The 13437-nt window shown below is 50.9% G+C and overlaps 7 protein-coding genes across 7 annotated transcripts; 4 read left to right on the plus strand and 3 right to left on the minus strand.

Annotated features, from left to right (window-relative positions):
* Window positions 1–1768: 1768 nt before the first annotated feature.
* On the plus strand, window positions 1769–2916 carry CTAM01_10370 (uncharacterized protein; the record flags this gene model as incomplete). Its single annotated transcript, XM_060526385.1, has 2 exons — window positions 1769–2201; window positions 2324–2916. 2 exons carry the CDS (start codon window positions 1769–1771, stop codon window positions 2914–2916), a joined length of 1026 nt encoding a protein of 341 aa, XP_060378981.1.
* A 1120-nt stretch (window positions 2917–4036) lies between these two features.
* CTAM01_10371 (uncharacterized protein) lies at window positions 4037–4279 on the plus strand (the record flags this gene model as incomplete). The annotated part of the gene is made up of 1 exon (XM_060526386.1): window positions 4037–4279. One exon carries the CDS (start codon window positions 4037–4039, stop codon window positions 4277–4279), a length of 243 nt encoding a protein of 80 aa, XP_060378982.1.
* Window positions 4280–4392: 113 nt separating this feature from the next.
* On the plus strand, window positions 4393–5381 carry CTAM01_10372 (metalloprotease; the record flags this gene model as incomplete). Its single annotated transcript, XM_060526387.1, has 3 exons — window positions 4393–4641; window positions 4739–5253; window positions 5309–5381. The coding sequence occupies 3 exons, from the start codon at window positions 4393–4395 to the stop codon at window positions 5379–5381; spliced, it is 837 nt and encodes a 278-aa protein (XP_060378983.1).
* Window positions 5382–5857: 476 nt separating this feature from the next.
* CTAM01_10373 (uncharacterized protein) lies at window positions 5858–7608 on the minus strand (the record flags this gene model as incomplete). Its single annotated transcript, XM_060526388.1, has 3 exons — window positions 5858–6824; window positions 6901–7359; window positions 7421–7608. The coding sequence occupies 3 exons, from the start codon at window positions 7606–7608 to the stop codon at window positions 5858–5860; spliced, it is 1614 nt and encodes a 537-aa protein (XP_060378984.1).
* Window positions 7609–8404: 796 nt separating this feature from the next.
* Window positions 8405–10197, minus strand: CTAM01_10374 (cytochrome P450; the record flags this gene model as incomplete). Its single annotated transcript, XM_060526389.1, has 6 exons — window positions 8405–8524; window positions 8584–9088; window positions 9151–9276; window positions 9340–9698; window positions 9755–9951; window positions 10011–10197. The coding sequence occupies 6 exons, from the start codon at window positions 10195–10197 to the stop codon at window positions 8405–8407; spliced, it is 1494 nt and encodes a 497-aa protein (XP_060378985.1).
* Window positions 10198–11072: 875 nt separating this feature from the next.
* CTAM01_10375 (uncharacterized protein) lies at window positions 11073–12001 on the minus strand (the record flags this gene model as incomplete). The annotated part of the gene is made up of 3 exons (XM_060526390.1): window positions 11073–11212; window positions 11288–11550; window positions 11616–12001. 3 exons carry the CDS (start codon window positions 11999–12001, stop codon window positions 11073–11075), a joined length of 789 nt encoding a protein of 262 aa, XP_060378986.1.
* A 483-nt stretch (window positions 12002–12484) lies between these two features.
* On the plus strand, window positions 12485–13299 carry CTAM01_10376 (uncharacterized protein; the record flags this gene model as incomplete). Its single annotated transcript, XM_060526391.1, has 2 exons — window positions 12485–12673; window positions 12760–13299. 2 exons carry the CDS (start codon window positions 12485–12487, stop codon window positions 13297–13299), a joined length of 729 nt encoding a protein of 242 aa, XP_060378987.1.
* Window positions 13300–13437: the final 138 nt, after the last annotated feature.

Below are 13437 nucleotides of genomic sequence, written 5' to 3' on the forward strand. Positions count from 1 at the left end.
TCACGGAGGAATTATCGTTGACATTCTGTAAAGGAGACAAAGAATTAATAGTATCGGCATAGATGGCTGAACGTTTACATATCATCCTACCTCATTGGCCGCCAGTACATCATCGTTATTAACTGCCATGGCTGTGCTGAACCGCCAAAGAGCTGAATATTGCGAGCCTCTGGGATGCCGAAGGCGCGGGCTTTATCAAGTTGGTGGGGGCGTTGCGCTGAAGATATAGGAGTCAACCTGCATCTCGCATCATACCATTGCTCTCTGACCTCGGGGATTTACCCCCATCAAGAGTTGCCCTTCGCCCTTCCCCTCTTCTTGTCAGACAACAAATGCATGTTGGTTGTGAACATGCTCTCGATTCTGCATCTCGACCCTGGCACGTCCGGTGACAGGGACTGGCTGCATGGAATAGCATTTGGCGAGTGGCACGGGCAGTACCGGACGGCTACGCGGCTTGCACCCGCAAACCCTCGTTCCTCACCCGTAACTTGACACTCCCATCTTTATGGACTCGTATTAGGGTATATACACTCAAAATACTGTGCTATCAATTCACATATGGCTCGTAAAGCTCTTTCATTCATTTTCGTGCGGAGTCCCAGGAGTCCAGAGAACTCCACTTCATTCTCCTTGAGTTCTGAAGGGTGTGGGACAAAGGTGCCTGGGCATGAGATGGTCTCTAAGAAATGCATATGAGTTTGGTCGTGGTAAATACATGGTAAATTGGGAAGTCATTATTGAGCCTTGAAGCTGTGATAGCAATTAAGTTGAAGGAAAGTTAAGTGGTGGCATCTTACGGGGGGAATGATAGTCGGCCGACATTCATATGTTTACCTCAGTAAGGATACGAAAAAATAGTATCCACGGGTTCGGCTTTCTAGATCGCCGACAGATTTCTAGAGAACACAAAAATTGATTATTCGTAGGCTACAACTCAGTATAAGCTATCATTGTAGGCCAAATTGGGATTATCGAGTTTTAGTTCCACTCTTAGTCTTCGAGTCTCAGTGAAGGTCTTAATCTCGATGTGTCAAGTGGCACAACTCCGCATTCGGCTTGGCTTCCGAAGTCTTGGTTGCTATGCGAACGATACGAGCACTGCCTCGCGGAGCTCCATCGGCTTTAAACACCGTCCACCCATTTCTTCGGCCGGCGTCAACGTCAGCATCAGCGAATGGAGGCTCGGAATCTTGAACTCCCCGCCCTTCCGACTTCCCGCCAATCTTGGATCATAAACTCGAGATCTATAGAAAACCTGCTGAGTGGGTGTGTCTGCTGCCGGTAGATCTCACCTCTCTTTCCGGTAACATCACATAGGTGCTTCCAGGGGTTCGTCCGCGACTTCGGATAAGAACCAGGCCCATATCCGGCACGGAAGTGTCAAGGAGCATCGGACGGGATGGAGGTCCTTCCGGAGCGGAGGATCGCAGCCAAAATTTCGAAGAAACCGCACAGAAAATCCAAGCTTGGATGCCACACTTGCAAAAGACGTAAAATCAAGGTTCGTCTGATGATATACTGCTACCCTGCACGCCATCTCTTCTTTTAGTGATGGATCCTTGGGCCCTACTGGGCTTAGTATCGTCCATACACCAGACCACAACACCTCGGCCGAATTCACACAATATGACCCATTCGCGCACCTCATATCCTTGACACTGCTTTACCTGCTAATGCTGGCTTTCCATAGTGTGACGAACTGAAGCCAGCATGTCAAAACTGCGTGCGTCACCTGGTGACGTGCGACTTCCTGCAAAGTCGCTCGATGGCGATATCGATGCGCAGCATGCAAATCACCTTGCAAACAAGCCTTGACGCCAGAAGCGCAGACGACCCAGAGACATCTATCAGACCGGCGCCAGCTATCGACCAAGCCCTAAACTTTGTCGATTTGGAGCTGATCCACAACTTCACTACCGCCGTATTCATGACACTATCAACAGATGACCTCGTCCGCCAGATGTGGCGAGTCTCGGTAGTCCGCATGGCGCTTAAATGCGAGTATGTCATGCGAACTTTGCTCTCCATATCGGCTCTACATCTAGCCCACCAGCGGCCAGAACGAAAGGAGGCTCTCGTGGCTAAGGCGCTGCTTTATCATCGATCAGCCTCAAGAGAAGCAATGGAGTTGATGAGCGCTCTTGATGAACGAAATGCCGAGAACTTGTTCTTGTTTTCACTTCTTACAATATTTTTTGGTAAGTGATCACTACGTGATTGTATCACGAAATGAATTGTTGCACCTCGTTTTCCCCTTCCTATCTTGTAGTCAATTCGAGATTTCGCCTGCACGGGCAGTACGCTTGCTTACGAAACTCAGCTCTGGCATCGGGACGCTATCTGAAGGAATCAGTGGTTGTCTGGGAATCCGCGTTCCCGGACTGGACATTCCTCCTATCCGGAGCTTGTTCTCTCATCAAACTCCTCAATTCGAAAAACTACGAGGGTCCCTTGACCCCTCTGTTGACATACGCAAAAGAACGATTCTTTACTGCGCGTGATGACTTGCGAGTTCGACCAGCCGCCTTGGAAAGTCTACGAAAGCGTGTCAGCAGCAGCAATATTGACAAAGAATTGCTACGCATCCACAATTTGGCCATTGACGAATTAGGTTACCCTCTTTCTCTTGCTCTGCACAGTGGAGGCCGTGGTATGGACATCATGGACATGTTCATCTGGAAATACTTCGTGTCGGATGAGTTCCTACCTTTACTTAAAGAGCCGAGGGCGAATCAAGAGGCCATTGTTATTTATGCCCACTTTTGTGTTGTGCTAAAGAGATTAGAGAGTCAGTGGTGGCTTCAAGGCTGGTCGATTCATCTTATATCACAGGCGTGGGAGTTGCTAGATGAGAGCCACAAGCCTTGGATCCAGTGGCCGATGGAGGAGCTAGGATGGGTGCCCCCAAGCTAATCATAGGGAATAACGTCATGAGCTATGGGACTTGGAAGCCAGATTATGAAGATGAAACGGGTACCAAGCCGGGTAGTCGTAGCTTGTGTAACTATGGCGGCATCATGTAGGCGAGGCTGTCACCACAATCTTTGCGGAACCAGCAATGTAACGACTCAACGAAGAGACATGTTGATAACTCAGTTGCACACAGAATAACCAAAAATCCGTGAGCGCGGTATAATAGCGAATGCTGTGCCAGTTAAGGGGTTTACGGAATATACAATCGAGCACCACACACTGAGGAGCCAATGAGGAGTTACGATGCCTCCACTCCCTACGGCAATCAATTCCCTCGTATCGCATATCTTCCAACCTTGTTCGGCTAGGACGCCGCATATGCGAAGGAGACACCTGCTAAGCCGTCCATTTCTCTTATGATTCAACGGGAAACCATCGAGAACCACGTCCTTTTATCTTCCTGCAAGCAGCTCCATTTTAGGGCAAGCAGTCGCTCTGCTTCAGCCTGATACGCGGAAATCAATACCATCATAGTTACCCCGAGACATTGATTAGTTTTCGTCCCGTTCCCTGCACCAACGGCCGATAGTGGAAGAAGCAAGCTCAGTCATCAGTGTTACCCAAGTTATTGCTTAAATAGGCAGGTTCTATCGTGCTTCTACAGTTGGACGAAAGGCCGTCTTGGCAGCGCTTGGCATACTAGCAGTAACAAGCAGTTGAATTAATACAGTGCAACCACACACCGCTAGCGCTAGTTGTGAAGCTTGTCTGCCATTCGACCAACACCAAGACTCATCCCACGTCTTCCGCCCGGCCCCTCATGAAGGCCAGGTTGATCAACAGATCAATTTAAGCTTATCGGTCGAAGCCGGCGCCCGACCGTATCACGACGAGCATATTGTCCCCCTCAGCCTGATCGCTTCATGCAAGGAGAGAACCTCTGCCGGGCCACAGGACAAGTCCCCACACTAATCTGACTCTCTCTCGCTTGGCTATCAATAATACTAACTTGACCACAGAACAGAGAAGGTAGCAGATATCGAACCCCGCGGTTTCCACGGGTGCTTTTTGGGAAACCCCGACTCAACCTCAGCTGCAACTGAGTCTTGGTATCAGCCAGATGAGGAAGGCGTATGAAGCAATGGAAAGACAAGTCTCGGGCTCGTTTCCGGTTTCCTTCTATCAGCTGACGCGCCTTTTTACTTTTGTAGTACAGTTGTCATTGGGCTTCCTGTTAGGGGATCGTTCCAAGCCGATTCAGCTCGCTGCAACGTACCAAGCAACTTTCAGAGCCCCGAGAATAGAAGCCCAACAACGACAAGATGACTTACATCAAGAGAGACTTAGGATCGAGTATATATAGCCTAGATCTCTTGCCATCAAGGTTCCCCTTCTTAGCTCGACATCCCTCTCAGTCTCGCAACTCCTATCCAAGTCGCCTGTTCGCTCCCCGGTCCCCGGCTCACTCTTGTCAATATGCACTTCAACCTCGCCCTCGTCGCGGCTCTTGCCGCCTCCGTTTCTGCCGCGGTCACCCCCGCCGTTAGATTCGGCTGTGCCACCGAGGAGCCGTCCGCCGAGCACATCGAGATCTCCAAGAAGCTTGCTGAGGAGGAGGCCGCCAATAACGGTACTGTCAGCCTGGCTGCTCTGGCCACCATCACCGTTCCTACCTACTTCCACATCGTGGCCTCCTCCCAGACTGTGGCCAATGGATACATCACCGTAAGATCTCTTAGCTTCATAGCTTCATGTTCTTTCTCCAGCTTCACTTTAAGCACGTTTCACAGAGGACGGTCACTTACATGGGATATGCGTGTAGGACAAGATGGTCACCGACCAGTTGGCCGTGATGAACTCCAACTTCGCCCCCCACGGCATCCAGTTCAACCTGGTCGAGACTACTCGTACCGTTAACTCCGCCTGGGCCGGCTACAGCAGCCAGACTGCCATGAAGACTGCACTCCGCAAGGGTGACTACGGCAGTCTCAACCTGTATTTCCTCAAGAGCGTCGGAGGTGCTTTCGGAATCTGCACGTTCCCCACCACCGCCTCCCCCGGCTCCTCCGCTTTCATCGCCGACGGCTGCACCATCCTGTCGTCCACCGTTCCCGGCGGAAGCGAGACCAACTTCAACCTCGGAAAGACTGCCACCCACGAGATTGGTCACTGGTTCGGTCTGTACCACACCTTCCAGGGCGGTTGCAACGGTGGAGACTCCGTTGCCGATACCCCTGCCCAGGCTAGCTCTTCTTCCGGATGCCCTGTTGGCCGTGACTCTTGCCCCAGCATCGCCGGCCTCGACCCCATCCACAACTACATGGACTACTCCTATGAGTAAGCTAATACTCCGCTTGGAATCACAAAAGCTTCTTGCTGACGTATGAAACAGCTCTTGCTACGAGGAGTTCACCGCTGGCCAGCAGACCCGCATGCTGAGCTTCTGGAACAACTACCGCGCCTAAGCTGTCCGCGTTTGCGCACCTAATTGACTTGGACACTGGCACGATATAACTACAGCATACACCATGTAGCGTCTCTTATGTGTATGTAGTTTGAATCCAAAGTTGTGCCTAAAAGAGCCTGAACTTCACGTTGTTAAGTTCTGTCTTCAAGCCTTAGACTATTGTCTTGCGTCCAGAATTACGGGGTTCCCGATGACCTCACCTTGTTCGTCGATATCATTGCAGAGTTCAACAGTAGACTTTAGGAGTTTTCTGAAAAGGGAAGAGCAGAGGCAACTTGTAAGTTGAATGCCTCCCAGCCAGGTGCTCTACGCAAGTTCTTCGCGTTTTGATCCACACCTTCTAAGTTACTTGAGGCTTTATCGCATCTTTTTGAATCACACAATATGAACTGCCGACGGAAGCTACTAAGCGCATTGAAATATTTGGCATCAATTTCCTCAGAGACAAAACATCATCCATGGCTTGTTTAGGCTTTAGCCTACGGATAACTGCAACCTTGTCCCTGGCGTGCCATTCTCAACTCTCCACTTGCCTTCAAACTCTTTCCTCGACCGTACCGTGATAGGAATCGGCTCAGCAGGAGAATGCAACGCTACAAAGAGACCTTCAACCTTGGGCATTCTCCACTCCCTTCCAGATGGGCCTTCGCCCTTGAAATCTGGCGCAATTTCAAAGTCGAGTCTCAAAGTCATCAACGCAATCAGCGTCATAGTACCAGTAGTCGCAAACCACCGTGCAGGACAGACGTGAGGTGCCACCCCCCAAATGGGAAAGGAGTGAGGTGCCAAGTCCCCTGGAGAGGCTACGCCCGGCGCATCAGGCTTCTTCTTCATCTTTATGAACCGGTAGGCATCAAAGGAGGTAGCGTCTGGACCCCACGTTTCCTCGTTGCGGAGGATTGGAATGCCATTGATCTGGACATAGTTGCCGCTTTTGAGAAGCTGAGTCTTATCGTCTACAGTGATTGTCGTGTCGCGAAGAACCTCTCGGATGTGTGCGTGGATGGTGTGCAGGCGCTGCGCCTCCTGAATCGAGGACAGTAGTAGCGGACATGCCGACTTGATGGTAGAGATGTCCAAGCTGAAGTCGCCGTTCTCGTCCTTCTTGACTGCCTTGCGTACTTCGTCGCGGATCGCATCGACAAGCCACGGGCGAGAGAAGACCTCAAAGACGGACCACCACGTTGTTGGGACGTAGTTGGCCAGCATAGCAATGTCAAAGCCAATATTGATACGCCCAATATCGCGCGGCGATACTCCGTTTTCGGCCATAATCCGTGATCGACCCTTTAGAAGGCCTGAGGCTGTCTCTGTGCCCCCGAGGCGAACATATTCTTCGTACCGTAGACCGTTACGTTCCCGAGCTTGCATTGCCTTTTTCGCGAACAGCTCTGCAATGATACCTCCCGGAAGAAGCAAGTGTGCCTTATCAGCGAAGGTCCTGTAGATTGTCAGCTTCTCATCCAGAACTCAGTCCCCTCACACGAAGTCGTCAAGGGTTATCAGAAAGTGCGTACCAAAAGTCAGCCTCATGATCAGGATTCTTGAAGGGGTTCAGAGGGCCGAATATCCCTTCCGTAGCTGATAGCCCAACGGTATGCTTCACCCAGGCGAATAGATCGATCGGAACACCTGTTTCGGGTGATTCGAGGGCATTTGCGGCTAATTTGTCAACAATTTCGAGTTTCACCTGGGTTGCAACAAGGCTCATGTCATCGAGTTCGGGACCAGCTGCGAGCGTCGTGCGCTGGACTCTATCGAATTCCTTGGCCTCGGGGCCACCTCCTAGGTGATCTTGCAAGTTGGTGGCCTTATCATCGGCACCGCTAAAGTTGTGTGCCGCCTTGGCTGCAAAGGGCGCAAAAGAGATTGTCCTCGCATTGCGCTGGATCGACGAGATGAATTTGCGTTCTGCGATAATGTAGAATTTGAAGGTGAAGATGGGTGCAGAAAAGATCTTTGACTTGGCGTCGGCCCTATCGTGTCATGTCAGCCATAGGATCACTTAATCCTGAAATCAAACAAGCGTGAACTTACCCAACCTTGGTAAAGTAGTTGCCAGAACCGTACTTGTTCAGACCAAGAAGATGACCAATCAATGGTATGCGAGGTCTGATGTACTCTGGCTCTTGCGGATTTTTGGAGAGGAAGATGAAGGACTCGAGCAAATAACAGCCGATGACGACAACCGCGAAGGCCGTGCCGGCTAGCGCAGGGAGCTCCATGTTGCAATGTTCTAGCCGTAAGATCAGTCGCGAAGAGAATGAGAAACATCAGAAAGCCAATAGGGACAATCGAGGTCATATATCAAAACCGTTGACCTGCCGCAGATCCTTCAAGGGGCCATTCGTAATCGTATTGGGAGTTCGTCAGTCGGCTGTCAGCATCCTAAACCCTGTCAGGCATCGAGGATGCTCATTGATATCCCACTGGAACGTCTACACGAAAGCTGCATTTAGTTACTCCACAAAGCAGGGGTTGCGCTAGTTCGATTACGGGGCTGCTATAGACTAAGGAACCAGTCGAAATCAGTGATTGCGTAGGATTGATTGGCTTGATGGACCGCCAGTCTAATGTCTCACGTCAGAACTTTCGAAATGACTGAATCCCCTTAACAGGCAACTGATATGGTTTGAATCGAAATCCGGATTCGCACATAATTCTGTAGCCACATGAGTGACTTGCCGTAAGTGCGTGTCTTGATGGTCGTCGAGTACTCGAGTCGAACACTAAGACTGCAATGCACAGGCCCTTCGGGACATTTCGCTTATAGACGATGTGACTCTTAAACTTCCGTCACGGTTTCCGCGGTTTCCACAGGCTGGTTGTTAGTTTCGCAGCAGTAACCTTTGGCCGCAGCCCCAGCAAATTGTGTAGCTCGTAATCCATGTGAACCCAAGTAAGCTTGCGTCTTGCATCACCCCAATTATATGGTTACCTACTTATAAGATACTAATCCATCATTTAGGCATTAGAATAAGATATGACTGGAAGATAGGAATTTCAACTATCAATGTCTAGCTACCACCTGCCTCTCTGCGTAATCTTCAACCAGAAGTCATGCGTTATCCAAAATCCAGCACTCCACAATCTCATCGGCTTTTCAGGCTTTGCAATAGCAAAATCGTACCTGCGCAGCAGCTGCAGGTAAAGACGTCAGCGAAAGGTTTGATACAATAGAGAAAAAAATAGGACCTTACCTCAACGAAGATCTTATTCAACTCCATCAACGCAATATTTCTCCCCATGCAATAAAACTTGCCATACCCAAAGACCATGTCGGTAGTTGACATCATCGCCTTATATCTTCCTTCATCATCGGACATTGCTGCCTCTATCCACCTCTCTGGCCTGAACAGATGTGCGTCAGGTCCAAAAATGTCCTTCGATCGGCCGATGCTGCACACGTTCTCTCCCAGTTGTGTATTAGGGGGCAACCGATATCCATGGACGATGTCCCCTTCTGATGGGACCTGCTTGCTGACGATGCCAGTAGACGGTGGGTATAGACGGAGCCCTTCGCGGATTACAGCTTGAAGATATGGCATGAATCTCGCTTCCGAATCTTTGATCGGAGAGCTAATCATCTTCTTCGAGACTAGTGAATCAATCTCGGCTCGGAGGGCTGTGAAGGCTGGCGGGTTGGATAGGAGTGACAAGAGAATCATACGGATCGCCGTTGCTGTAGTATCGGAACCAGCAATGCTATGGAAAGTCAACTTCTGAACCTCAACCGATCAAGCCCTTCATGTGAAGACAGCACTCACGTTTCAACGTAAACTTCCTGTGTAAGCTCTTCTCTTGTCATACCAGCATTTATAAATGATTGGATCATGTCCCGGCCGGGCTTCGTATCCGGAGCCAACCGTCCATCAACAAAGGTTTTGGCAAACCTGAGCCAAGTATGTCAGTCCTCTCACTTACTCAAATGATCTAGATGTTCAACATCCACTCACCCCATAAGCGCCCCAAATCCAGCTGCGTCTCCGGACTTTGGCAGCCCCAGATTGAGAGGCCAACTGTGCATAAGCGTAGCCAACCATGGCACATTTCCCATAGTGATCATGACCGGAAAGAAGGCGTCTTTCGTTGCAACATACTGATACAGATCTCGGTCTTCTTTCAGGAAGCCGTATGGAGTGCCGAAGCCAAGCTCGCTGATAACATCAAGGGCAAAGTAAGTTGATTTACTGGCCATGTCCATCGGTCTGAAGTCCTTTGCAGTGGAGATATACTTGCGGTCGATGAGGTCAACGAACGCGGTGATATTCTTATCTATGCCGGCTTCAAAGCCTCCGTTCTCCAAGCCCGAATACTGCGATTTCAGTCAGCAAAGAGGTTCTGACACACGCTGAGTACAGCGAAACTTACACCAGGCCCCATTTTGCTCTTCAAATACTTGCGCTTCTCTTCATCGCGCATCGAGAACAAATGATCCTCTCCCGGAGTGGTTCTTCCGACTGCATACCACTCGCCCTTGGTGTACTTACTGCGAGTGCCGGCGATCTTTTTCAACGTGTCTCCATCGCTGAACATGACGGTATTGGGACCGATACGAACCAAGGGGCCTTGAATTTTGGGTCAGCTTATCCGCCGCATCAGGCTTGAGATGTGGAAATGCTCCTACCGTATTTCTCATGCAGTTCCATATAGTACTCATGAACCGACCCATTTAATGCAGCTCGCGCCATCGAAAACCCAGTGATTCCATGCCAGAACGGCCCAGGGACATGGGACAGCCGATACCAAGAGTAGAATTCTTTCGCCAGCAGCCCCAAGAAGACTACGACGGCGAGTATTAGAACAACAGCCATCTTTTCGGTCGTGATATCCTCAAAAACTCGATGGATTTGATGGCTATTGTAGATGTTGAAGAGTCAAAGTGAGGTTCTCTGGCAATGGAAAACGGCGGAGGGGTTGGAGTCTCAGCTGCTAGTTGAGAGCTACCTTAGTGCCATGTGCCAGCCATGCAGACGCCGCTTTCGGTGTAACCCCACGTCTCCAAAGCTTCAGTTCGTCACATTTCGCTTCTGAGCCGCTCAAGTGACACCTCGTTTAAGACGCCTCGCTGACTAAAATGAGACGTTCGAGAGGACCACGAGACCTACCCGCCAGCCCAGGCCAAAAGAGGTAAAGCTGAACAAGATAAGATGGGATTTCCTGCATTTCCTGCACTCGAAAACCGCCAGAAGAACCTCGACTGAGCATCAGCTGACGCTTCTGAGTGTGCGCGCTTTTCAGTCCTCCAGCCAAGTCAGGTCTTAGGGATTCCTTCGATACTGCAATCATGAGACCTGATTCGACTAAGTTGGGTTGAGGATAAGATTCGAAAGTCCTGAGATAAGGCCCTCACAACAAATTGCAACAACAACATTAAGGGAGGAATCTGGCATCAGTGCATCAATGCCTGCCGCCGACAAGGACCAGAAAATCGATACAGAACTGGTTCGCCGCATTATCAACAGATAGTTGAGTTATGAGTTTTCAGTCGAGATTTATTGCAGTTATAGTCAAGCTACCGCCAACACGTCCCTTTGGCCCAGCGACCCGAAAATTCCATATTAACCTCTCGATGCACACCGATATATAATCGCCGTCCCCACTCAGGCATTTCATCCTGATGATTTCACACACAACCTCAACCTCGACCCGAAGCTCGCCGATCTTGGTCTCCTGTGCGCGCGCGAGCCTAGTATAGGCCAACGAGGATGTCACCTCGGACCCGAGCCGTGAGGTGAACCTCGGCTTCAAGGTCAAGCTTGATACCGACCATGAGGCCGGCGTCCTTGAGCTTGCCGTTGTCGTCAACGGGACCTTTGAGGAGGTTTCCTGCCGAAGTGTCGTATCAGTCTCTTGTTCATGGACTATTGGAAGAGTGTGAGATAGTAGAGGGGAAGACCTTACCGATGGGTCCGTTGGCGGGGCCGGAGAGACCGGGCATGGGGAGAGAGTTACCGAAGCCGCTGTTCTGGTTGTTGGTGTTATTGTTGTTGATGGACTTGGTGTTGTTAGTGTTGTTGAGAGACGAGTTGGGGTTGCTGGTGCTGAGAGAGTTGTTAGGGTAGCTGCTGTTGCTCGTGCTCGAGTTGAGGGGGTTGCTGGAGCTGGTGGTAGTGGTAGACGGGTTAGAGGTGGTGGTGCTGGTCGGGGGAACCGAGTTCTTGGTTCTAAAAGGGGAGCAAAATTCAATTGGTCGTGGGTTCGGACCTGTTGGGCTGTTGGTCATACTTACGGGGAAGACATGGTTGCGGTGGTGGTTGACCGGGGACGTGGAGGGGGTAATAGAGGTGGAGTGGATGGACGAGGGGTTGAAGGTCGAGGAGACGAAGGTCTAGGAGACGACGGGCGGGAGGGCTGCGAGAGCGAAGATGGCGGACGGGGCGAGGCCGGACGATCAGGAGAGGACGGTCGTGAAGAAGACGGCGATCCTAGGCTTCGTACGTGGATGAACTTGAGCGATGGTCTCTGGCGAAGCTCAGGCTTTTCAGGCGGTGGCTGCTGGTCCGGCGGAATCTTGTCGAGAGACTGCTCGGAAGGAGATCTTTTGCGAGAGTGCCTGGAGGCCGAGGTGCTATGAGACTGAGGAATCTTGGTGCTGCCGAGGAAGAAGACGGCCATGACAGCTGGGCATCTGCTTCCTCTTTTATCCTCTGCTCGACGGCCATGAAGTGAGACATTGTCGCACAAGACTAATATGAATATTGGAGAACATCATCCAATTTTCCTTTCGTCCGGACGTCGCCGTCGTACGCTGCTGTAGCCCTGCTGCTGTCGCCGCCGCTGGGGGGATTCTCGACAAGGATGCCATAGGAACCTGGCGGTGGAGATTTCTGCGATGGAGAGACAGCTCATTGACTCTCTGTCCGACGGGATATTTCCCGCGCAGCTCCCAACAAAAGAAAGCATATCTTCGCTTTTAGGGGTGATGCCTGCTGATCGGTGAGCTTTCCACTCCAGGGGAAAGGCTTGAGCGGAATACATCGGGAGCAAAGTTCTGCCAGACACTGGCATAAATCCATCCTCCGTTGGGCTGCATTGGCACCCTTTTCCTACCTATCGAATACACAACAGAGACATCACCTAGACGATTGGAGAGAAAAAATGGTAGCACAATTTATCGTCGCCTTCTCGGCTGTCTTCGGCATGGCGGAAGCTATCCGACACACACAACAGTCAGCCAGGAGGAAAGAACATCGCAGCCGGAAGAATAATCTCATTATCCGTTGCCGCAAGTCAACTTCTCACTCCCCAGATATCCACGGGAAACATGTAGTCCTCTCAGGAGACAAGGTATCTCAGATTCCAGTCACACCAGTCTCGTTCCCTTGAGTCCTGAAATAGATTTGCTAATGAAGGCTGCTTGCTCTCTTTCTTAGCTATTTGTCGACACCGGGACTGATCCCGATTCTGCATTTGGACACCAGTTTGCGGGCTACTTCCTGCCGTACCCAGACAGCCAATACGCCGGTCTGGTCTCAACTATTTGCGACGAGCCGCCCATCATGAACTGGATTTACGTGGATCGTGACACGTACGAGGTCAAGTTCGGGACCCGGCCGTACGCTCAGCACAACTACACGGGCCCCTTCGATTGCACTAGGCAAGACAAGCGACTCACATTCGCCAGTTGGGAAGGATTCTGCGTCGTGAAAACAGGGAACTTTTGGTCTCTCTACTTTGACGTCGAGCAGGATGGGCTCAAGTCAAAGCTCCCTGAGGGCGTGACTGCCCTTGAGGTGGATCTCTTGCGCGTCGAGGTGCCTGTTAAGCCGGTCAAGCCTGAGGAACAGGAGCAGACTGACGGCAAAGAGAGCAAAGAAAACGGTGGTAGTGACAGCAGCAACAATAACGACAGCGGTACCAGCCCGCAAACGGGAGCAAATGAGGTGGAGTTGGAGTCTCCCGAGGTTGACTGATGTGTGGAGATACCGGGGGGCGAGGGCAACAAGGGAAGGCCGTTCATTGCTTTGAGGGAATCTTCCGAAGTAGAACAATCAACGTGTTGTTCAGAACAGCTTCATGAATAGAGAAACAATTTCATGTCATTAATCCCA

This window comes from Colletotrichum tamarilloi (genome assembly GCF_030869305.1).
Source record: "Colletotrichum tamarilloi strain Tom-12 chromosome Unknown Scaffold_47.1, whole genome shotgun sequence".
Taxonomy (NCBI): domain Eukaryota; kingdom Fungi; phylum Ascomycota; class Sordariomycetes; order Glomerellales; family Glomerellaceae; genus Colletotrichum; species Colletotrichum tamarilloi.